Source organism: Mesocricetus auratus, unplaced genomic scaffold (genome assembly GCF_017639785.1).
Source record: "Mesocricetus auratus isolate SY011 unplaced genomic scaffold, BCM_Maur_2.0 Super-Scaffold_4256, whole genome shotgun sequence".
NCBI classification, from domain to species: domain Eukaryota; kingdom Metazoa; phylum Chordata; class Mammalia; order Rodentia; family Cricetidae; genus Mesocricetus; species Mesocricetus auratus.
Window position 1 is genome coordinate 123406839 of NW_024429182.1, and position 23891 is coordinate 123430729.

At 41.1% G+C, this 23891-nt stretch overlaps 1 protein-coding gene across 8 annotated transcripts in view; it reads left to right on the top strand.

The window, feature by feature from the left end:
- Positions 1–23891, top strand: part of Chd2 (chromodomain helicase DNA binding protein 2) — a 132850-nt gene that overhangs the window by 68278 nt on the left and 40681 nt on the right. For all 8 annotated transcript variants that reach the window (XM_040730250.1, XM_040730251.1, XM_040730252.1 and 5 more), the window contains 10 exons: positions 3457–3645; positions 7159–7321; positions 7697–7849; positions 9772–9843; positions 13614–13763; positions 14557–14705; positions 15262–15358; positions 16193–16285; positions 20207–20377; positions 21260–21435. In XM_040730250.1, coding sequence (XP_040586184.1) covers positions 3457–3645; positions 7159–7321; positions 7697–7849; positions 9772–9843; positions 13614–13763; positions 14557–14705; positions 15262–15358; positions 16193–16285; positions 20207–20377; positions 21260–21435 — 1413 coding nt within the window. The remainder of the gene's footprint in view (positions 1–3456; positions 3646–7158; positions 7322–7696; positions 7850–9771; positions 9844–13613; positions 13764–14556; positions 14706–15261; positions 15359–16192; positions 16286–20206; positions 20378–21259; positions 21436–23891) is intronic.

The window sequence follows — 23891 nt, forward strand, 5'->3', positions numbered from 1 at the left end:
GCATTGCTTCAGCTTTTAAAAATTGGGTTGTCAATACATGAGTTGAACAGTTTATTTCTTTAAAAACTTCTGGATACAAGTGCTCTCAATAAAGCACTTTTGTAAAAATAAAAGTATATGATTGACTTTTCTCTTTATTTTCATAATATCTTTTGAAGAGCCAAATTTTAACTTTCAAACATAATTTATCAAGTTATTTTTTGTGTGACATGTTTAAAACAGATAGGCCTAACCATAGACCATGAAGACATTTTTGATCTAAAAATTGTAACTTGTCACATTAGGTGCGTATTTTATTCTGAGTTATTTAGTATGTGGAGTGTGAGTGAGGACCTTGATTGATTTTTTCTTCACTGAGGAATTTGGAAAGTTGTCCCAGCATTATTGTTGCAAACACATCTTCTGTTGAGCATTAGTGAGACAGAAGGACTTGTCAGTCCTGTGCCGTGAATTCCGTGCTTCCGTGCGGCTCTCACGTGTCTGCTTCCCACTAGTCTCTAGCGTGGAGAAGTGTGAGAATTGGTTTCACTCTTTCTCACAACATTTTGTCTGCTCGTGAAGGCTTTTCATTTCTATTTCAGGGTTAGCTCATTAACTCCTGGGGCATAAAAGTTATGGGAGAGTTGTTAATCAATAATAAATGAGCCTTCTAATCCATGGCCACGGGAGGCTTTCTCTATTTAGCTGTGCGATTTTTCTCAGTAATGTTTAGTGTGTTCATTGTTACAGTCTTAAACTTCTTTTTGAAGTTCTTTTTAAAGTTTTAGGTGTTCTGTTGTTTTGGTGAGCTGCGGGGATGAAACCCTGTGCTGTTAAGTAGGTCAGTGCTCCCAAATGAGTCTTATACATTATGCTTATGAATGCCCGGCTTGTTTCTTGCTAGCTTTTCTTAATTATCCTTTCTACCTTTTTCCTCTGGATTTTTATCATTCTCTTCTGTAAATCTTACTTTCCTTCTAACTCTGTGGCTGGCTGGCTGGCCGGCTGGCCGGCTGGGAGGGTGGGTGGGTGTATCCCATCCCCCCCATTGTCCTCCTCTCCCTGTTCTCTTGTTCCTTCTCTTCCCAGGTTCTCCTGTTTATATTCATTGCCTGCCAGCCCCGCCTATCCTTGCTCCTGCCTCGCTATTGGTTGTTCAGCTCTTTATTAGGACCACCGGATGTTTTAGACAGGGAATAAATCACAGCTTCACAGAGTTAAGCAAATGCAGCATAAACAAAAGCCACGCACCTTAAAATAATATTTCCCAAAAATTGCATTATGATTAATAACAGTAGCAAAATTATAGTTATGAAGTAGCTATGAAAATAATTTTATGATTGGGGGCTACCACAACCTGAATAACTGCATTATAGCATCAGAAAGGTTGGGAATTACTTATCTACAGCTACAGTTGAGTATAGAGCTGTGGTTAGAGTCTAGAGTTATAGTTAGGATATAGAGCTAGAGTTGAATGTTTGTTACGTATTTATTTGATATTCATAAATTTGTATTTGCAACTTTTTATTACCAATTTTCTTTACATGTTTACTTAGGGGACTATATTTCTGCAGGTTCAGGCTTTTAAATATCTTTCTTATGTGAACGCTTTTTATATCTTCTCTTACTTAATATACTGTAGAACCTTGGTGTTGAATAGAATTGGTCGAAGCAGATTTTTGTTTTCTTACTTTTTGATTAGGTTGAGGCAGTTTCTTAGTTATAAATAGTGGTTGAATCCATTCCTGTCATTTGGCTACTTGTTTTCATGTTTATTCCTATTTTTCATTTATTCCTAGTTCTCATTTACTGCCTTGTTTAGTATTTACATTTTTTTTTCTTTTTGGTTTTTCGAGACAGGGTTTCTCTGTATTGTTTTGGAGCCTGTCCTGGAACTCGATCGGTAGACCAGGCTGGTCTCAAACTCACAGAGATCCACCTGCCTCTGCCTCCCGAGTGCTGGGATTAAAGGCATGCGCCACCACCGCGTCCGGCACTAGTATTTACATTTTTGGTGTACTGTTTGTTTAATTCCTCTCCTAGTTAATGTTACTATTTTAAAGTTATCTATTCTTGGATTCTCTAAGGATTTTGTATTTTAACCTAACCTTCAGGTTAATGCCAACTTAATTCTTAAAAAGTATAACAACTTTGTTCTACAGTGGCTCTACTTTAAATTCTCCTTATGTTTTAAACTCAAGGATACAACAGTAGAATTATTGGTTGACATAGGATTGTTTTTTAAGGGAACCCTGAAAAGAGAAAAATAGCACGTCTTATCATTTTTAGGTGATCTCTGTTTCTTATTGTGGATTGAGTTTCTGTGGAGGGTTTTTCTTTTAGCTCAAATGGCTAACTTTAGTGTTTCTTGTAAGGTAGACCTATAGTCAGCACATTTATTGTCTTTATTTGCTTCTGCACTTCTTGGAAAACAATCATTATTTGTGAGAATGTTTATGATTATCTGATGATGGATTGAGACATGTAACCATTATGAGTGTGCTAGCTTCACTACAGTGGTTACTTGAGCAGGTTGAAGTTGGGCTGACTCTTCTCTCCCTTCCCTTTTCCTTCCTTCCCCATCTTCTCTTCCCTTTTATTCTCTTCTTTCTTCCCTCCTGCTCCTCTCTGTCCTTTTCCTCATTAGAGTATTGTTCTGGGAGGAGAGTTCCGCTGGACCCTCCATTTGGTACCATCTCTTAATGCTGGGCTTCCCATCTTTGTGTTAGAGTGGACACCCTTCACCCCCACCCCAGCTGCCATGTGTCATTTTCCTTGTAGGACGTCTAGCAGCATTCTTGGCTTCTCCTCACTGCAGGCCAGTTGTCACAACTAAAATTGTCCCCAGGTGTTCCCAGTGTTTGCCTTAGGGATAAAGGGGGTAACCATCGACTAAGTAGCACTATTCAGAGTCACTGTCTTTCCATTACGCTGCGTGTGTATGCTTTCTCGTTGTTGTTCTTGGCCCCCACCAGCTTACTGGGTCCCTCTTTCCTTCACTGGTGATCACAGTCAGTCGTGGCCGTATCTGTTACTTCACACAGTTTCCCACAAAACACTTGACAAAAGCAACTTGAGGGAGGGTTTTTTTTGGTTTACAGTTTAGTGCGCAGCCCATCGTGGCGGGAAGACATGATGACTGCAGCATTAAGCAGCTGATCACACTGCATCAGCAGGACACAGACAGTGATGAAGGCTGTGCTCAGCTCACTTTCTCTTGTCAGGAGGCAAGTGACTACCCACTGAGCCACGTTGTCCCGTTTGAAAGTTTAGAATTACATTTTATTTATTCCTTTCTCTTTTATTGATGATTAGTGATGGACAAATTTTGCCTTTCCTTGCAGGATGGATTGAAAGTTTTGTTTGTTTTTTGTTTTCTAAAGTCCCTCAAAGCTCCCCTGCCCCTAATTGAGTTCTTATTTTGTTGTGAAAGTGCCCTTCCCTCTGTGTTACTAATGGTGACCCTTTCATCCGTAGGTTTGAGTTCTGGGAGGATTTTGAAGAAGACCATGGAAAGGGGCGAGAGAATGGCTATCAGAGTCTTCATAAGGTACTAGAGCCTTTCCTTCTTCGGAGAGTCAAAAAAGATGTGGAGAAATCCCTTCCTGCCAAAGTGGAGCAGATCCTCAGGGTGGAGATGTCAGCTCTTCAGAAACAGTATTATAAGTAAGTTCCTGCCATGAGGTAGATAACTCATAAGTAATACATGCCTTCTTAAAAGGAAAGCCTGATGCTGGGCGGTGGTGGCACACGCCTTTAATCCTAGCACTTGGGAGGCAGAGGCAGGTGAATCTCTGTGAGTTCGAGACCAGCCTGGTCAGCCTCCAAAGCCACATAGAAACCCTATCTCAAAAAACAAAACAAAAACAAAACAAAACAAAAAAGCCTGAACATAATTTTTTTTTAAGGCTGGAATCTTGCAAATTTTGGCAAGTGCTCAATAATAGTTTTTCTGCCTTTTTTTTTTTTTTTCTTTGAGAGAGGGTCTCTCTATATAACGCTACCTGGCCTTGAACTCAAGAGTTCTGCTTACCTTCAGAATTCTAGGACCAGGCCCTAGCCCTAAGCTTTGCTTTCCAATAGCAGTAGGGATTGATCTTCAGGTTGGGCTTGCTAGATAACCACTGAGCTTTGTCTGTAGACTCAACACAGAATTAAGTTGAAATTCAAAATCAATTAAGAGAAGTTGTTTTTATTTGAGTGAGAATTGACATAATACTTTTTGTTACATAAATGATCTAAAGTTTGTCAATCAAAACATTTTTGAGGAGGATTTATTTATTTTTGTTGTATGTATATGAGTGTTTTGCTTGCATGTATGTGTATGTAGCACATGCCTGTTGTCTGCAGAGATTAGAAGAGGGTGTCAGATCACCTGGAACTGGAGTTAAGGATGGTTGTGAACCCCCAAGTTTTTCCTGGGACCCAAAACCAGGTCCTCTGCAAGATCAGCAAGTGCTCTTAACTACCAAACCAACTCTCCTACCCCTAATTTTTAGTGCTAATACTCCTATAGGAAGCAAGTATTGGTTAAGCTAGACAATTTTTGTTTTCCATTCACTAAATCACCTGTGAAGTTTTCAGTGCTACACATTCTTCTAGCTACTGGAAATAATAAAGATTAGTCAAAAATGTCCCTTCTGGAAGCCTTGCTGTATGGCTAGAAACAAGTCATTACAGGACAATCTCATTTAAGACAGACATATGCAAGAGCTTTGAAAGTCCAGGAGATGTAACACTCATCTCTAGAACAGAGTGAGTACTTCTTCCTTTCTAGCATTCCAACCAGCATGGGCAAGCCCCATTTTTGGCTTACAGTATTGTACAGAAATTGGAAAATAGTGAGTCAAGTATAGATGGCAGCATAAAATATGTTTGTTGTGAGATTTCACATTTAATTTTCATAAAATATGAGCATTAATTTATGTATATATTCATATTTCTGGAGGATCAAACTCAGGGCCTCACGTGTGGGGCAGACACCTACTGATCTGTAGGTAGCCCCAAGTCCCCATTTGACTTTTAGAGATATTATTATGGGGAGTTTCAAATATAAGCAAAAATGGTATGGCATTTACTCATCTGCTCACAATCTAGCTTAAGTGGTTATTAACTCATGGCCATTAATTAGTTTACCTGTATCTTTTCTTCTACTTCTGTTTTAGTGTGTGTCTCTAAAAGAGAAAGACTTCTTATTCAAAAATTTGCCCTGTTGTCATGCCTAAACGTAGTTAATAATTCCTTAACAGTTTAATGATGTCCACAGAGTGTTTACATTTCCCAGTTGGCACACATATATGCACACACACACACAGGAACATTCATACTTCTTGTTTGTTTGGTGATCTGCATAGGTCTCTATTCATTATAATTTGTTAGCATGTCCCCTTCATATATTAAATCTTAAAAAAAAAAAAACAAAACCCTCTGGTTTTGTAAATGTTTCTCTTTTCAAGATGGAGTCTTGTGTATAGCACAAGGTGACCTCAAACTGATGCTCCTTCTCCCTCTGCCTCCTTAGTGCTGTGTGTTCTACCACATTGACTTTGTAAAGGGTGTGTGTGTCTGTGTGTGTACATGTATGTGTACACTTCATATTTATTTTTAGTACACCTCCTGCATTTGACTATGTTTATATAAGGTCTGGTGTGGAATTTTCCATATGCAGCATGATGTTCATACTTAAAATGTCTTGGAGTTTGGAGTTCTGGGTTAGGAATGCTATCCTTATTGTAGTTGATAGCTCCTTTACCCTCTAAAATGGTAGAGTGTTCCATATTCATGTCCTTTTATTGCTCTCAAACCAGAGCCAGGCAGTCAGGAATTCTACCTACTAGTTTACTGGGAGATGGTATGTGGAGATTGCAGGCTTGTGGTCTAGGGGTACTTTTTGTGGATAGAATTTTAATGAATTCTTTACAATTAAACAGTACCAAATTCTTTGTTTGTGAATACGGTCTCCTTCCTTCTGCCCCAGCATCCTAATTGCTGGTGTTATAGGGTGTCCCCCTCCTCCCTCCCCAATCCCTTTGACAGGATCTCACTTGTTAGTCTCCTTTGGCCTTGAACTTGATCCTCCTCTAGACTCCTCCCCTTGAGTGTTGGCATTAAGGACTGGATTACAGTTGTGCACGGTCAGGGCACTCTTACCTGGGAGTACAACTAGTCCATCTTAAGGTCCATCTGCAGTTTATTTGTCCCATTCTCTGGTGTGTACACTTGGACCTTTTCAGAGACTTTGGCTTCATGAATGGTGATGCACATTTTGAGATATATTCTCAAAATTGTGATCATTAAGAGAAATGTAAAGATATCCTATTACTCAGATAAAAGTACTTTAGCATTTTGGAGTTTATTACTAAGGCTTACATATAAACATACCATAATATGTGTATTTCTCATTTCAAATTGGTAATATAAAATACTTAACATTATTTAGCATTTTGTAATATAAATATATTTGATAAATATAAAATATATTTTAAGCCGGGCATTGGTGGCACACGCCTTTAATCCCAGCACTCGGGAGGCAGAGGCAGGCGGATCTCTGTGAGTTCAAGGCCAGCCTGGTCTACAGAGCGAGTTTCAGGACAGCCTCCAAAGCCACAGAGAAACCCTGTCTCGAAAAACCAAAAAAAAAAAAAATATATATATATTTTTTAAAGATGTATTTAACATATAATAAATATAAATATGTATATAATGAATATATATACTTTCTTTATTTTTTTTTGTGTGTGTAGTTTCTATATTTTTGGAGACAAGTTCTTTTACTATACCCATGCTGACTGTGAACTGACAGTCTGCTTGCCTTGGCTTGCTGAATGCTGGGATTACAGATGTGCACCACCATGGTGGTCCTACAGTATACTTAACTTAGATGACTTGCTCTCAGTTTTAAAAATTGCAGTAAGAGTGTCTCAGTAATAATGCCTTATCTGTACATACACACATATGTATATATATGAATGTGATGTAATCTTGTAGAATTGTCTTCCTCTAGTGTTCTGTGATCAGTGAGGTTGACATACCCAGTAGAACTATTGAACTTTACTTCTGCATGGAGATGTGAATGATCATGATTAGGTGATAGAAAGTAAAAGTCTCTTTGTCTTTTAGCTTTTACTTCTTATGATAGCATAAACTATGCTCATTCGAATTCATGTTTTTAATTTACAGATGGATCCTGACCAGGAATTACAAGGCTCTTGCCAAAGGAACAAGGGGCAGCACATCTGGCTTTCTTAATATTGTGATGGAGCTGAAAAAATGCTGCAACCACTGCTACCTGATCAAAGCTCCAGAGGAAAACGAGAGGGAGAATGGCCAGGAGGTCTTGCAGGTGAGCAGCTCCTCCTGCTTACACTGCTTCCTCTGTCTACAGTCAGGCTTGTTTTAGTCTTGATTTTAATTTAGTGTTTGTTTTCTTCCTCAATTATCCTTCAAGGGGCATTAGAGAAAGCTTTCAAGAACACAAGAAAAGGCAGACAGTGCTGGTGCAGTTGAGGGGGCCCTTGGAGATGACGGGGATGTGGTAGAGGCAGAAGGGTCTTGAGTTTGAGGATACTTATCCAGGGTTCACTGGGGTGACAAACAAAAATGATGAGAAGACGTCAGTAAAATGTAGGAAGCATAGTTTTGTGGATGCCATGTTTAACAAACATTTCGGCAACGTTGTGTTTGAGTTTAATGATTGAGACTTCTTCTGAATCTTCAGTCTTTAATCAGGAGCAGTGGAAAACTGATTCTTCTAGACAAACTGTTGACAAGACTCCGTGAAAGGGGGAACAGAGTCCTTATTTTCTCTCAGATGGTGAGGATGTTGGATATTCTGGCTGAGTACCTGACTATCAAACACTATCCTTTCCAGGTAAGATGGCTCAGTGACTGGGCTCACACAGTCTGTCTGTTCTCTCTCTTCCCCACTGAACTGGAGTAGAAGACAAGTTTTCTTACCTGAAAAAATCTGAACTTAAGGTTCCAGGAAGGCTTCAGTTTTCTTCATGTCTTTAGACTACTCTGTGATGGTAATGAACATATGAAGGTCATTCTTTAAAAAACAAAACAAAACCAATTTCTTTTTTGGTTGTTTCTGTCTTTTTTGATACAGTATCTCACTATGTAGCCTTGGCTGTCCTGGAACTTAACTATGTAGACCAGGCTGGCCTCAAACTCACAGAGATCCACCTGCTTATGTCTCCCAAGTACTTGGATTACAGGTGTGTGCCACTATGCCCAGCAACAGTTTGTTAATTGTTAGGAAGAAATAAGTGAGTGAGGACACATGCATAGGCATTTGTGTGCCATGGTGCCTGTGTGGAGATCAGAGGATAAATTTGAGTTGTTTTTCTCCTTCCACCATGGATTCTGAGCTTGTCCTTAGGTCTGTGCAGCGAGTTCTTTCTGCCTGCCGAGTATAGCTCGGATCCTTAGTGTTAAGTACTAGGTGATGGGAAAGGTTGGCAAAAGAATAGTGTCTGTCCTGTCTGTCTGTGTGTGTTGTAAAGTTGACAGGAGTTAAGTGTGAACCAGATTAAAGAATGCTATCTACCCATGTCTGCTGTTAAAGCAGACAGGAATAAATATGAACCTGATTATAGAATCCCAGATCCTAAGAAGAAAAGAAGCAGTGTTGTTTTATCTTAACCCCATAAAATATGACCTTGATTTGAGGCTGGGAGCAGAGCAAGAGTTCTTGAAATATCCTGGTCCCTGTAGCAAGTTGTATTGACTTCTCAGTAGAACTGTCTCAATTCTCCTTTCTGCTGGGACTTTTAGGAGGGTTTTCTTATTTCAGATACTGGCTGTGAACTTGCTTTTGCAAATGCCTTTGGTTCCAGTCTCTGTGCAGGATTTATTGTAGATAAAGGGAATAGCAGTGGCTGTAGAGAGGTACAGGGAACTCCCACCTATGGATCTGTTGTTTGGGTGGCTGTGGCTTTCATGGCCATGGGGAGATGTAGGTCTCTGCAGACTCTGCTTGGATCAGCTTGGCCTTTGTATATTCAGTGTTTCAAGAGATGATCTTAAGAGATGAAATGTGAAAGTAGTTCTACATGCTGAGAAATGCCTTTTATTTACAGCGTTCAATATTTGCTTTGTATGTATTGAATATTTTCCATATGATGACTGACTTATACCTGGAAGTGATGTATTTTTTAACTAATAAAAAATTCTCTGAGTTCGAGGCTAGCCTGGTCTATAGAGTCAGCCAAAGCTACACGGAGAAAAGAAATCCTGTCTCGAAAAAATAGAAAACAAAATAAACAAAAAATTCCGTGCACAGCTAAGTACCTGAGGCTCATCTGGTGATACAGTTTTACTATTTAAATTCTTTATAGTGATTTCATAATGTAAATTTAGGGAAATCTGGCATATATGATCATTTAATGTGAACATTTTCAGTAGTTTCCAAATGTTTGTAATTTGACTAAAAACAATGTTTTTAGTTATATTGCCTAAGAAGTGTTTCCTGTAGGAAATAATACTAGAGGTACTATTTCCTCATCACTCAGGCTGGGTTTTCATCTCTGTCCTTGTAGGTTTTGGCAGACATTCTGATCCTTGGTTAAGCCTAGACAATCCTTTGAATTAGAAACTTCTGACCTTGAGTTTGTAACTGGAGAGTTCAGGTCACATCAGCCATGCTGTTTACACAAGACCCCATCCAACGATTTCCAGTTATTTTTGCTCAGTGCCTGTCTGGGAGATAAAGGTTGCAAGTCCAATGTTCTATTCTTAGTATAGCTGATCTGCCTCACTTAAGATTTTTCTCGTGGTTTCTTTTTACAGCGCCTGGATGGTTCTATCAAGGGAGAAATCCGAAAGCAGGCATTGGATCACTTCAATGCAGATGGTTCTGAGGTACATTATGCATGGCTTTATTATTTGAACAAATTGGACTTTGTATAGGCTGGAAGTCTTCCCAGCTTAATGTATTCTGTTTCAGAAACATTTTGTAGCAGACTTCTCCTGTTTTGATGAGAACAGTAAAGCCCTGCTATAAAAGATGCCTTGTTTGTCACTCACAAGCTTGTTGTTACAAGCTTGTACATGCTTTCCTAGCTCCCTAGTGATGTTCTAAACTAGTGATGTTTTCTACTGACTTACCAAATTTATGGGTTTGAAAGAGCAGCAAGGCAAGGGCTCGGGGGGGCAGAACAGTTGTGTTGACTTATTGATGTACATACTGTCTAGGGATCTTCTCTTTCCAGTCCTGGTGCTGATGCTTAAACTGTGTCTGCCAAGGTTCAGTTAATGTTAGACTCCTGGTGGGATGTAGCTGACATTCTTTCTCTGTTTCATTACTAAATGTCCTGCTTGGAATTGATTTTGCAAAGTGTTTTGGTCTGGGCACACCTCTGTTAGTGCTACTTTGAGCAAGTTAGAAACCCTGCGTGCATTATAGTCTGTGTATCAGTTGGTCAAGTCCAATGTTCTTGGGAAAAGAGTTTTAGTGTACGTGAAACTAGTAACGCGTAAGATAAAGGAACCAGTAGAGATGCCTAGCAGGGTTTTGGACAAAATTCTAATTTCTAGAGGCATAGTTGTTTTGTTTTATGATAGATAGAATAGATTTATGTCCTGCTTTCTGAAGGGTTTTAAAACCCCAGTGTCTCTTTCATTGTTTCAGAAAATGATAGGCCTTCTGCCTCTGAATTTGTAGGTGGTCCTAGTAAGACATGTTCTGAATGCTTCCTTCTCTGAAGGGTAATAATGTATTGAGGACTAAGTCCATGAGAATTAGACCATGAGAAACATTAGTCTCATCCCTCTTTCTCCTCTAGTTTCTTTAACTGTAAAATCACAATGGCTCTAAGCCCTACTTTGTAATATTGCCATGAGGATGAAATATGGTAACAAATGGAGTTCTCATCACATTTCTTGGCATGTAATAGGCACTTAATAAAATACCAGCAATTTCTTATTATAGTGTTCGTCAAAGATAACACTGTTCCCTGGTCTTAATTTAAAAGATGATGTGAGTTAAATGTTTTATTTCCTTTTCAAAGAAAATTTGAAGTTTATTTTTTGTGTAGTTTTATATAGTGTTATGTTCTCATTCTCTCTTAAAATTAATCTTAAAATTATCTGGGAAGACAGTACATGCCCATTTATTAGATGTTGTAGATGGTGAAGAATACCTAAATGGAACCTTTACCCTAGTGACAACAGTCTTTACACACTCCTGTCTGCATCTGTATAGATTGAACCATTCCTTGCATTTACCTGATAATAATCTTTCTATACATGATTTTGGCTCCTTTTGGTCAAAATTATACTTGGAATGTTTTCATGTCATTAAAAGCCTTAGCTCCCCCTCCCCCAGGGGGTCAAACCCAGGTCCTTGTGCTTGTTAGGAACTCTGCCACCAAGCTGCACCCCTAGCCCAACTCCTTAAAGTTTGATTCCTAGCATGTTTTCATGCCTCTGCTATTACTTTTTTTTTTATGTGGATGACTCCTTAGCCTGTATGAGTGTGTGTGTGTGTGTGTGTGTGTGTGTGTGTGTGTGTGTGTGTGTGTGTGTGTATGTATGTATGTATGTATGTGTACTGTGTATGTGCCTGGTGCCCAGGGAGCTTAGAAGAGGATGTTGGGTTCCTTGGAACTGTAATTACGATGATTGTGAGCTAACATGTGGGTCAGGAACTGAACTTGAGTTTTTTATAAGAACAGTAAGTGGGCTGGAGAGATGGCTCAGCGGTTAAGAGCACTGACTGTTCTTCCAAAGGTCCTGAGTTCAATTACCGGCAAACACATGGTGGCTCACAACCACCTTGAATGAGCTCTGATGCCCTCTGCTGGCATGCAGGCAGAAGATTATATACATAATAAATAAATAAAATATTTAAAAAAAAAGCAGTAAGTACTCTAAACCACTGAGCCATCTTTCCAGCCCCTGCTGTTTCTTTAGCTAGCCATTTTATTATTGTTTGGAATAGTTACAAAATAATGAGAACTTGAAAAGTATTTTTTTGTTTGTTTGTTTGTTTGTTTTTCGAGACAGGGTTTCTCTGTGTAGTTTTGGAGGCTGTCCCGGCACTCGCTCTGTAGACCAGGCTGGCCTTGATCCGCCTGTCTCTGCCTCCTGAGTGCTGGGATTAAAGGCGTGCACCACCAACGCCCGGCTTGAAAAGTATTTTGATGTATTTTGTTATAATTATATGGTCTATGTACAAATACTATCATTTTTATGTTACTTTTAGCAGCATCAAACTTCATAATCTTTTAAACTGTTATTTGATAATATAGTAGACATAGGCAACATGCAACTCATCTTTGTGACACTGGAAATTGTTTATGAGAACATGCAATGTTCAGATTTTATTTACAGTTAAGCATCTTGCCCTTGACTGTTTGCTGTTGCTCTGTAAGAGAGGTATTCATTCACTATTTGTATTCTCAGCTGGTGACTAATTTTTATTGTGATTAATTAAAACTCTTGGAAGGTAGCTGTCTTCCACTTTGTTTTCATGACTTAGTGTAGTTGATTATGACTGTTAGAATGTGAAGAGCTTCTGCTCTGTCTATCTATCTGTTTCATCTGTCATCTGTTAAAATTAGCCTTTTATTAAGGTTCATTTCCCCAAGTCAGCAGTTTACTTATTTATTCATTTTGTTTTTAGAGACAAAGTCTCTTGTAGTCTCAAACTCAGTATATAACTGTGGATGGCCTTGAAATCCTGATCCTCCTGCCTCTTCTTCCTGAGTGCTGAATTATAGGCGCATGCCACCATACTCAACCCCAGACCAGTTTTTGAGTGGTAGTTTTGTACTCAGAAGGCATCAGCTTTTGGAGGGTCTCTATTAGTCACGTGGGCCAGTAGGCAGAGATTTATTTTCTCTCTGTCTCTTTGTCTGTCTGTCTCTCTCACACACACAAAATAAAAAATGTACAAGAGAAAAAAGTAGAGAACAGAAGTGTCAGCTTTTGATATAGATGATCAGATGCCCTGAAAATAGTAGTATTAAGCTGTGCAGTCAAAAAAAAAAAAAAGCTGTGCAGTCTCCCTGCCATCCGCCCACATGTTTTCCTGAGCACTCACCTGGAGAGTGAGGCAGGTATATCATACCTGTCCAGTCTTTTATTGCTCTGGAAACCGGAAGATCTTAAGGCCTCGTCTTCGGCACACACAATGGTGATTGTGGTTCCCAGCAATCTTCTCAGCAGCCTTGTTTCATGAGTATCCCTGTTCTCACCACCTAACAAGTGGGCGGACACGCATAGTGCAGGTTGTCTGTGTGTACTAACCCGTGCATGCATAGTCTCCCTGTCCCTAGAAAGCGTGTGTCTGGGCAGCGTGCTTAAACAGTCCCGTGAAGACTGAGTGTGTGGTGCTTCTGGTTCACTTGTAGCACACACTAGTTCCAGCCGGGACACAAATCCCTTGTCTGTGCTGCCTTACTAGATTTTACTTTAGCTCCTTTGTTCCCTGAACTGACACTTCCTCTTAATCAAATGAAAACTCCCTGTGTCTCAAGTCCTTGAGCTCCTTTTAGCCTCCGTAAAGTTTGTCCACCATATGTCACTTCTCTTCACACCTGCAGGGGTTTCCAGGTGTGAGGGCTTATTGGACTGTGAGTGTCTCTGAGAAGGCCACTGCATAAAGTAGTATATTGCATTGTGTACAGGACTTCTGCTTCCTGCTCTCCACACGGGCTGGTGGCCTGGGAATCAATCTGGCTTCAGCGGACACAGTTGTCATCTTCGACTCTGACTGGAACCCCCAGAACGACTTGCAGGCACAAGCCCGAGCACACAGAATCGGTCAGAAGAAGCAGGTCAGTGGGGAGGGTCTCTGGCAGTCACTTGGGCCAGCAGGCAGAGGTTCATTCTTCCGCAGCAGACTGTTTGTGAAATGCTTATTTCCCCATTGCACTGCCTTCTCCTTATTAACTTGTTCAGGAAAGAGATGTCTTTGGGCCTCCCAGTGTGGAGTCTTAACCTACCTCTATTTGAGAAATATGTTGTGGGGTTGGGGATTAAGCTCAGTGGTAACAAGTGCGAGGCCCTGGACTTGGTCCTCAGCTGGGGGAGGGGAGAAATGACAATGAAAAAGAACAGGCTAACTGAAAAGCATGCCATGAGTGACTTTCTGTGTGTGTGCCAGGAAAGATGTATGAGGAGCAGAGCTGAGCCTCTCCTGTGTTAAGACCGTGGTTAACTAGTCAGGGCAATTAGTCTTATTCTCTACGACAGTGTAATCTGCAATGTGTTGGAACACCATCGGCTTGGTTGTTTTTTGTTTTGTTTTCTCTGTGGCTCTCAAGGATTGTTTTCCTGTTGGCTAACTTAAAAATTCGCATGTGGCTACTGATTCAGTTTCTATAAAGATGATTGTTGGGAAGATGTTCGTCAAAAAGCAGGCTATGATGTCTGTAGAAGCACTTTCCTTTAGATAGTCTGTTACAGATACCACACATTCTACTCCCACCTGTTTGCCCACGTGAGCTGCTGGGCACAGTCATGATGCGGTACAAGAGAACGGAGCGACTTGTCTTCTCCCTCTTGAACTCTGACAGAAGTAATTTGTGCTTTAAACAGAAGTAAACATAACATTTCCTTTCCTTATAGGTGAATATTTACCGCTTGGTTACAAAGGGGACTGTGGAAGAGGAGATCATAGAACGGGCCAAAAAGAAGATGGTGTTGGATCATCTGGTGATTCAGCGCATGGACACCACTGGCAGGACAGTCCTTGAAAACAACTCAGGGAGATCCAAGTAAGTACAGAAAGCCTGGGGGTCAGAACCGACTGTTCCCACAGGCAGTTGATAGGTTTTCACAGGGCTTCACCACTGCAGTATCCATCCACTCACTGGGGCTTATGGCCTTATAGCCTTCCACTGCCCACATTTATTTTCATGTATGTGTGTGTGAAGGTTGGAAGCCAGCATCGGTTTTCTGCTTCTACTATGTGGTTTCTGAGGTCGGCAGGCTTGGGACAGAGGCCCTTACCCACTGAGCCAGAAGAAGGCATTGTAACTTGAGTTACAGGTGGCTGTGAGTCACTGTGTGCATGCTGGGAATGAACCCAAGTCTTCTCGAAGAGAAGCAAAGTTTCTAGCCCCTCTTAAAAATTTCCATGTTTTTATTTATTTGTGAGGTAATGGAAGGGGCCCACTTGTGGAGGTAGAGAGTAACTTGTTTTCTGCCTCTCCCATGTGGGTCTTGGGGATTGACACAGGGAATCTCAGGCTTGGCTGCAAGATGCCTTTACCCTCTGAGCCATGCCACCAGTCCCCCTCTTGAGATCACAATTGTATTTTACTCCTATAGCTCTAACCCTTTTAATAAAGAAGAGCTGACTGCAATCTTGAAATTTGGAGCAGAGGATCTCTTCAAGGAAATTGAAGGAGAAGAATCAGAGCCTCAGGTAATCATCCCAGAGCCTGGAAATGCTCTTTTGTAGCCACTGTGGGAGTCAGTATGAAGGTTCTTAACTTTAAAGATGGAACTGCCAATGTTCCAGGCATGCCACTCCTGGGACTGTACCCAAAGGAACCATAGTGAGGCTGCACAGAGAAGCTTGCCTAGCCATGTTTACTAAGCGCTATTCACAGCTCTAAGTTACAAAATCAGCTCGGGTGTCCATTGATAGGTACATTGGTAAAAAATTCCATTGTGTCTGTATGGATGTGAAACTTGTCATTTGTAGGAAAATTGTTGATCCGGAAATTATCATTTTAAAAGAAATAACCCAGATTCAGAAAGACAAGTATCATATGTTTTAATGAACATTATTCAAGTATATGATATAGTTAAAAGAAAATGTAGTTATATAACTCATCATCTTTATAGTAAAGATGTACTAGTAGAAAAATGTTTGCTTTTTTTAAAAAAATATTTTATTATCTAAATTTTTCAGGAAGTAGATTCCTCGTTAGAGATTTTTATGAGAAAGTAATTATTTGAAGGGATAGGGACTCTTCATTTTTTTTCTTTGCCAAGCTCGAAGCTTTTCCCACATAAAGGGGAAAGGATGAGACACCGAAGGGCTGTATTTCTCCTTAGTCTTTCTTAGAACTCCTTGAATTTTGTCTCCTCATTTGATTAATATCAGTGTGAAGTACATGTATCAGTACATGAAAGATGTAGACTGAGGCTGTTAGAGTGTTGCAGGAAAGCTGTTGGGGTGCACACCTGACGCTTTGGGTAATCCGGAAACTACCGCCTTTTCACTCTACCGTGTCGTTCTTTGCTCCTTCAGGAAATGGATATAGATGAAATTTTGCGCTTAGCTGAAACCAGAGAGAATGAAGTGTCAACTAGTGCCACAGATGAGCTTCTGTCGCAGTTTAAGGTAGGAAGACTTTTGTGGGAGAGAGTAACCAGTAACGCCTCGTGCCTGGAGCGCTTTCTTTTGTACTAGGCTTGCTGGTTTCCCCTTCACCTGAGTTAAGTCACGCTCAGCGTCATTCTGAGGGAGGCTTTGGGAATGTAGTCTACAGTATCCCCGTGGAAGTAAGCACTGAAGTGAACCTTCTTTCCTAGAGTCAGGTGCAGAAGAAAGAGTGTATTACTAACGGGATAAACCAAGGACTGGCAGTATGGGGGGACATGGGAGACATTCATGGCATTAGTTGCCAAAGAGATGTTAAAGGCATGGCAATTGTAGGTGACAGTTGGGAGACTAGATGACTTGATCAGATCTATTGTCCCATCTTATCTTTCCCTCTTCACTCTCCTGTTCCCTCCCTTCTGCCTCCTTTCCCTCCAAAGGGATGTCTGATAATACAGGATTGAATGGGATCATGGTTTTAACATAGAAACTGTGTACACCAGATGAATAGGAAGTGGCATCACTGAGTATAGGTGTTTAATAAAAGGCTTAGGAAAGGTGATTATGTATAATAGATAGTAGGACTAAGTAAGTTGAGATTTCTAGAAAGATGTTATGAGGTTACTAGATTTCTAGGTTGCTAGAAGAACTGGAGGATAGGGAGATCCTGAAGAGTCCCAAGAAGGAAGAAGTCTGGTGACTCATTGCCCCAGAGAAGGCAGGAATAGATATAATCTAAAGCATAGCTTGAGAATTTGGTAGAAAGAAAAAGGAATTGATCACCTCAGTGAGGAGGAAGGAAAGTTTGGGAATTCAGCCTGTGGACTTCAGTTCTGCTGAGAGGTGGAAAGCATTGGGGCAGCCATGGGTTAGACTGTGAATGTGGGGAAGAACTTGATAGGGAGTCATCTAAATCTAGTTGGTGTCCTTGTAGTGGAGCCACCAAACATGTGACTGTCTCCAGCAATGCTTGATATTGGAGAAGCTGGGTCCCTTGGCAATCCTAGAACAGGAGACTGAACTAGAGGGCACAGAGAGATCAAAATAGCAAGCGTTTCCAAAGTGCAGGTGAGAATCTGACTGATTTTGTGCGGGGTAAGGAAGCGAGGGAGTCGAGGATTACTGTGGGCCAGAGGTGGTGTTGAGGGAGAAGTGGCTGAAAGCTGTGCTTTGGTGTGTGCTCCATGGCTGGATAAGGTGGACATTGTGTTCATGAAAAAATACGGAAGGTGCTGGGGAAGAGTGGCCAAAAGAGCTCTTGGAATGCAATTTCCAGAATTCATTCTGGGATACAGAGGACAGGGTGGAAAGGACTAAGAATAAATCATTGTGGCTTGTCTTAAATTTGATGTCTTATAACAGTGTCATAGAATGGTTCATCTAAACAATAGAAATCTATTTCTCACAGTCCTGAAGGTGTCTGCATTCATGGTCCTGACACATTGAGGTTCCGTGAGGTCTGTCATATGATTAGCATACTGCTGTCATCTTGTGTTTCTTACAAAGTATAGAGAGGACAGAGAGCTCTGTTTAGAGCCCCTATTGTAGGGTAACAACTAATCCTGCCTCGAAGAATGTATTATTCTGAGCTAATCACCTTCCAGAGACCCCTTCCTAGTACTTTTAGATACTAGCATCAGGATTTCAGCACTAATTTCTTTTGTTGGCAGTTGTGCAGGGATTTGAATCCAAGATCTCATACATGCTGTGCGAGCCCTCTGCCACTGAGCTATAGCCCTACTCCTGTAACACATGAATTTTGAGGAAGCACAAACATTGAGCCTGATTCTACCTCTGTGACTATTCTCATAGTTAAACAGATGTGATTTTACAATGTTTTGATTAGAATCTTACAAGATTATTTAGATACAAAAAATTCCACATGCTATAAGTTATTCAAACATAATCAGCACATGGCAGGTTACTATTTCATTCCTAAGTCCTTTTTGTCATATGTTTTAATACTCAGGCAAATGTGATTAACACTGGAGGGCTGCTTACCCTACAGCCTTTCTGTTTAAGGAGTGAGTACTTCAGCTAGGTTGGCATTATTTTTCTTCTTAGTCCTTTGTCTAACTCCTTGATTTAGTATGTTGGAAACAGCATTTTTTTAAAAATATAAGATTACTATTTTATTCAGCAATCACAGAACTTGTGCTAGGTTTGAAGTATTGTTTTAAAGTATTTGACACATGTTAACTCCTGATATTTACAGCACATCTGGAGGAAGTGTGCATTGTATTTACAGATGGGTGAACTGTACAGGGAGGATTTCACCTTCTTTCTTCCCTTCCTTTCTTCCTTCCTTCCTTCCTTCCTTCCTTCCTTCCTTCCTTCCTTCCTTCCTTCCTTCCTTCCTCCCTCCCTCCCTCCCTCCCTCCTTCCCTCCCTCCCTCCCTCTCCCTCTGTTTCTCTCCCTCCCTGTCTGTCTGCCTGCTTTCTTGCTTTCCCTCTCTCCCCCACCCCCTCTCTCCTCAGGGTTTTACTATGTAGTACTGTCTGTCCTGGAACTCACTCTGTAGACCAGATCTACCTGCCTCTGCCTCCCAAGTGCTGAGATTAAAGTGTGTGCCACACCACCGCCCAGTGAGACTGATATTCTCTTAACATCACACATAAGTGCAGCTGTGATCATTTCCCAGGCAGAACGTTTGGCCCATCAGTCACTATGCTGCCTTTGAAAAAATGAATTCCCAGATACATGACCTGTCAACATGTATTCATACTGATGTTTATCAGTTTCATTTGATTCCTTAACAATACCAGACCTACAGGTCCCCAGGATAGCTTACTGGGTGGAGGTGCTTGCTGCCAACCTGAGTTTGGTTCCTGGAGTACACACTGTGGAGGGAAAGCGCTGAGCGTTACAGGTTGTCCTCTGACCTTCATAACACGTGCATATGCACACATGGAGACAAAGTAGATAAATATAAGGACATCCAGACCTACACTAGTTGTAAACATACTTCATCTGACAGACTGTGAGATGGTTTGTTTTTAGCAATCTCAGAAATGATACCTCTTTTTTCCCCCCCTTGAAGCTTAAAAAATCTGGTTACAAAGATCAAAATATCTTTGCAGGAAGTTAAAGAGTTAACTTTTACTGCATGCTGCAAGGCTTTGATTTGATTTCTTGTTAGCTCCACATGACTTTGAGGAATGGAAACTCTGAAGGCCCTTGGTGCTTCTCTTAGGCCAGGGAACAAGGAGTGTAAAAGATGTGGAACCGGAAAGGGGCTCTGCACAGATGGCCGGGCCTTCCAGAGCTGCCTCATGTTTGCTGTAGCTCTGGTCCAGATGGTTTTCTTTCTTGGGGCACATACCATTTGAGAACAGATACCTACAGGTGTTTGGTAGGGAATAAATGCATGTTTTCTAGATTTGTTTTTGTTTTCTCCTAAGACTAAATGCCCCTTTGAGCACATGTAATCTCAACATGCCTTCTACTGGTTACACTTTTGAGCACATGTAATCTCAACATGCCTTCTACTGGTTACACTTTTGAGATGAGTGAGCAAGGTTACCTGTGGGCTGGCTAGAAGAGTGGGGCCTGGGCTGCTGCTGCTCATCACAATTAAAGATGCAAGAGCCTCCTGGATGATGAGGCACTAAATACTTCTACACTCTGAGCAAATTAAAGTACACAGCGAGTGTGATGCAAATGAAATACACGGAAGATTTAACAACCTTTCGGTAAAATTTACTGTGTTTATCTTTCTGTGTCTATTTCCCAAATTTTTTGATGAACTGATTGATAGCTTTGGCAAGTGGATTTGGGGGAAATAGAAGGTGAGAATGGTGAAAATAAATTGATTTTGATTATGTAGTATTATGAATCATAGCACAGTGTTGTAAGTGAAAAACTAGTTAAGTTGATGCTTGGCAGCCAGTGTTTGGAAGTGGACATATGTCAGATGGGGGTTGTCCCTTCCCTTCTTTCAGGTTGCTAACTTTGCAACAATGGAAGATGAAGAGGAGCTAGAAGAGCGCCCTCACAAGGACTGGGATGAAATCATTCCAGAAGAGCAAAGGAAAAAAGTGGAGGAGGAAGAGCGACAGAAGGAGCTAGAAGAAATTTATATGCTGCCACGAATCCGTAGTTCCACTAAAAAGGTGAAGTGAAAATGCGCCTTGTGCCTATGAGACACAAAGTGCAGATGAGTTAAGGGTGAGGCCTTGACACAGTACTGTGGGTTGCGTGTGGGGATGCCAGGGCTCATAGGCACACTCGTGTGGCTGTTTTCTTAGTCTTTCTTTGCTGGTTAGCCTTTCAAGAAATGACTCGATGGCTTCTGAGTTTGCAGAAGTTTGTATTTTGCCTTTGAGGTTAAAACTGCAGACAACCCCAACAGTTTGGTTCTCATTGCTAATGTCTTCAAGAATGCCAGATCTATTTTTGGCTTTAAATGTTCACAGTCTAAATAGTAAAGGATTTTATGACTAATAGAGGGCATCCACACTATACAGCTTACTCTGTCCTTCACAAGCATCATTTGATACATTCTCCCTGCCCAGTATCACTGAAATAAGAAAACAAATTTATTAACCATTTTGTAGGCGCTGTTAAGCTTGTCTAGTGTCACGGTAAGTCAACATTAGCACCTGTTAAGCGGTTGCTGCATGCCATAGTTCTGAGTGCATTTTCATTTCCTGATGCATTTAATTCTTGTGAAAACCCTGTCTCAAAGGGACTGTCATACTATTATCCTCATTTTACAAGGAAGAAAAGGCAAAGAAAAGCAGTTAGTTGCCTGAGGAATTACTGTTTATACCAGTATTATAGTATAAAAATTAACCAAAAATTTTAAATTCAGTATATTTCTTCATTGCAGGATCACTGACAGTATGACAGTTTCTCCTCCCTTAGTCCCTGACACCTGACATTTGTTTAAGGAAAACTGAGCTCTAACAGTTAATTAAGCTGATCTGGTCTTAGTCCTTTTATTCCTGGACTTGACACTTGCTAAATTGCAACTTTGCCTTATTCTTTTGCAGGCTCAGACCAATGACAGTGATTCTGACACAGAGTCTAAGAGGCAGGCCCAGAGATCTTCCGCTTCCGAGAGTGAGACGGACGATTCTGATGATGATAAGAAGCCAAAGCGCAGAGGGCGCCCCCGAAGTGTGCGCAAAGACCTGGTGGAGGGTTTTACGGACGCCGAGATCCGAAGGTTGGTACAGTCTGCTTTCCTCGAGTTTGTCTGGAAGCGCGTGTTGTAAGCCTGGCCGGTGGGCTCCTGACACTTCCGGCAGGGTAGGCAGGAAGGGGTCATGTGAGAAAGGCAGCAAAGCCACGGCATCTAAGTCTTCCTGATGCCTCCTGCAGTTTTCCCAGATGACGGCTTTCCTGCTTTTCACCAGGGTTTTATTTTTAGTGTTTGGTTTGGTCTGCGTTATGGGGGTGAGGTAGGTCTCATGTAGCCTAGCTGGTCTTGAGGTCCTGTGAGACAGAGGGGCCCCTTCTTTGAGGTCCTTAATCTGTGCTGAGACCACAGGCTCTTTTCCATCTTTTTATTTCCTTACTGTTTTCTGGTTCTAGAGAATATTGTCAAGAGGAGACCTCCCAAAGGGAGACTTATGTGTACAACACATCTGTATTATAATAATGTATGTAGATAGCTCTGTAGCACCCTTCCCTGCTGCACCCGTCCCTGTCTGCAGCAGTGCTAATGCGGCAGTGCTAATGCAGTCCCTGGTGGTTTGGTCGCATTCCTGTTCTAGTAGCACATCACACTTCGTTGGCCAGCTTGCCTTTTCTTACTTAAATCAATTTTAGACATTGAGCTCACGTTTTGGACATTTGGAATGGAAAGGATGGTGGTATTGTTCATCTTTTTATTTTGGTCTGCATCTTTAAATCTGTCTCTTGTAGGCACCCTGCAGTTAGATTAGTTTGTCAAAGTCTCCTCCGACAACTTGTTGCTTTGTCTTCATGCATTCCATGCAGTGCGGTGATTGTTTCTTTTCGATGAGTGCCATCTCTGCTCCTTTATTTCTCCATCAGTGCCTGTTGTGGTCAATAGGCAGGCATCAGTATTCCATTCTAACTGCCTTGTTTCCATTGCTATCTTCTTTTTAGTTTTTTGGTGGTTTCCATGGGAATTTCAAGTAACATCTGGATGGGTTAATGTCAGTGGTTTATGAAAATCTTGGCTGCAGGCACTCTCCTCCTTCCTCCTTATTTGCTGTTTCCACACAGATTCTTCAGACACTGGAAGCCCATCTACCATCTATGAAGTTTGGTACAAGAGTTCAAACAAAAATTCCTTGATAACCATTTTTATAGTTGCTAACTCGGTGACCTTGGAGGTAGTTATTCCTTCACGTGGATTTGAGTTACTGTGTAATGCCCTTGATACATGCCTGAAGAATTGTCATTCAGTGTTTTCTTTTAGGGTATGTCTGCTGAGGATGAATTCTGTATTTTTCAGTTTCTGGCAGTATCTTAATTTCTGTATTGTTTAGCAAGTCTTCATTCTTTTTTTGGCTGTTTGTTTTCAAGTTTATTGATTCTTTTTTTCTCTTATGATCCTCTATTGATCTCTCCAATTTCAGTTTTTGTACTTTTTTGTTTGTTTTGTTTTTTGTTTTTCTGAGCTAGGGTTTCTCTGCAGCTTTGGAGGCTGTCCTGGAACTCACCCATTAGACCATGCTGATCTCAAACTCAGAGATCTGCATGTCTGTGCCTCCCGAGTGCTGGGATTAAAGGAGTGCACCATCACTGCCTAGCAGTTTTTTTTACTTTTCAACTCCGGAAATTCTGTTTGTGTCCTTTTAAAGTTTTTCTATTTTTTCCTTTTTCTTCACTCTCTTAGAATCAAACCTAAGTATGCATGCATGATGGGCCAGTGCTCTAGCCCTGAACTGCCTCCCCAGTTCTCTAATCTGTATTTCTACTAAGCATCTCTTAATAGCTGACTCTCTAATTCTTTAGGTGTAGCTTGCTCTAGTCTGTGTGCATGTGTACAGTAACAGACTGCTGTATTCTAAGTCCAGGTTCCAGACTCTTAAAGTACAATTTTCTTGTTGGCATTTGTTTTCTTTCTTTGTGCACTGTACTTGCTTTCCCATGTGCTGTAATTCGTTTTTGTTTGAAATCCAGATGTTTGTTCTTTGACTCAGGGTTTCTCTGTGTAGTCCTGACTGTCCTATAACTCACTCTATAGAGCAAGCTGAGCTTGAGCTCACAGAGATCGACCTGCCTCTGTCTCTGAAGTGCTGGGATGAAAAGCGTGTGCCACCACTGGCTGGTGAAAACCAGATGTTCTAGGTAATGTAACATAACTCTGGACCTCCTAGTTTCCCCCACAGTTAGTTTGGTGCTCTTTGTTCACTTACTTCCCTCAACTGTTTCGTAAAGTCTGGGGTTTTTTTGTCATGTCCTTTGAAGTCTCTGCTCCTTTGTGATTAGCAAATGACAGGCAGAGATCTCAGTTGTTCCAAGCTAGCAAATCCACTGCCCACTTTGAGGAGCTCAGTATGGATCTTGTTTAGTTCTCTGTGCGTCTGTTCACAGCTGTGCCCTGACCATAGGATCTGCATGTACAGAATTGAAGTTAGGACCTTCCCAGATCTTTCCTTTGCATGTGTGCATACCTGCACATGTGTGGTCTCTCTGATTCCTAGG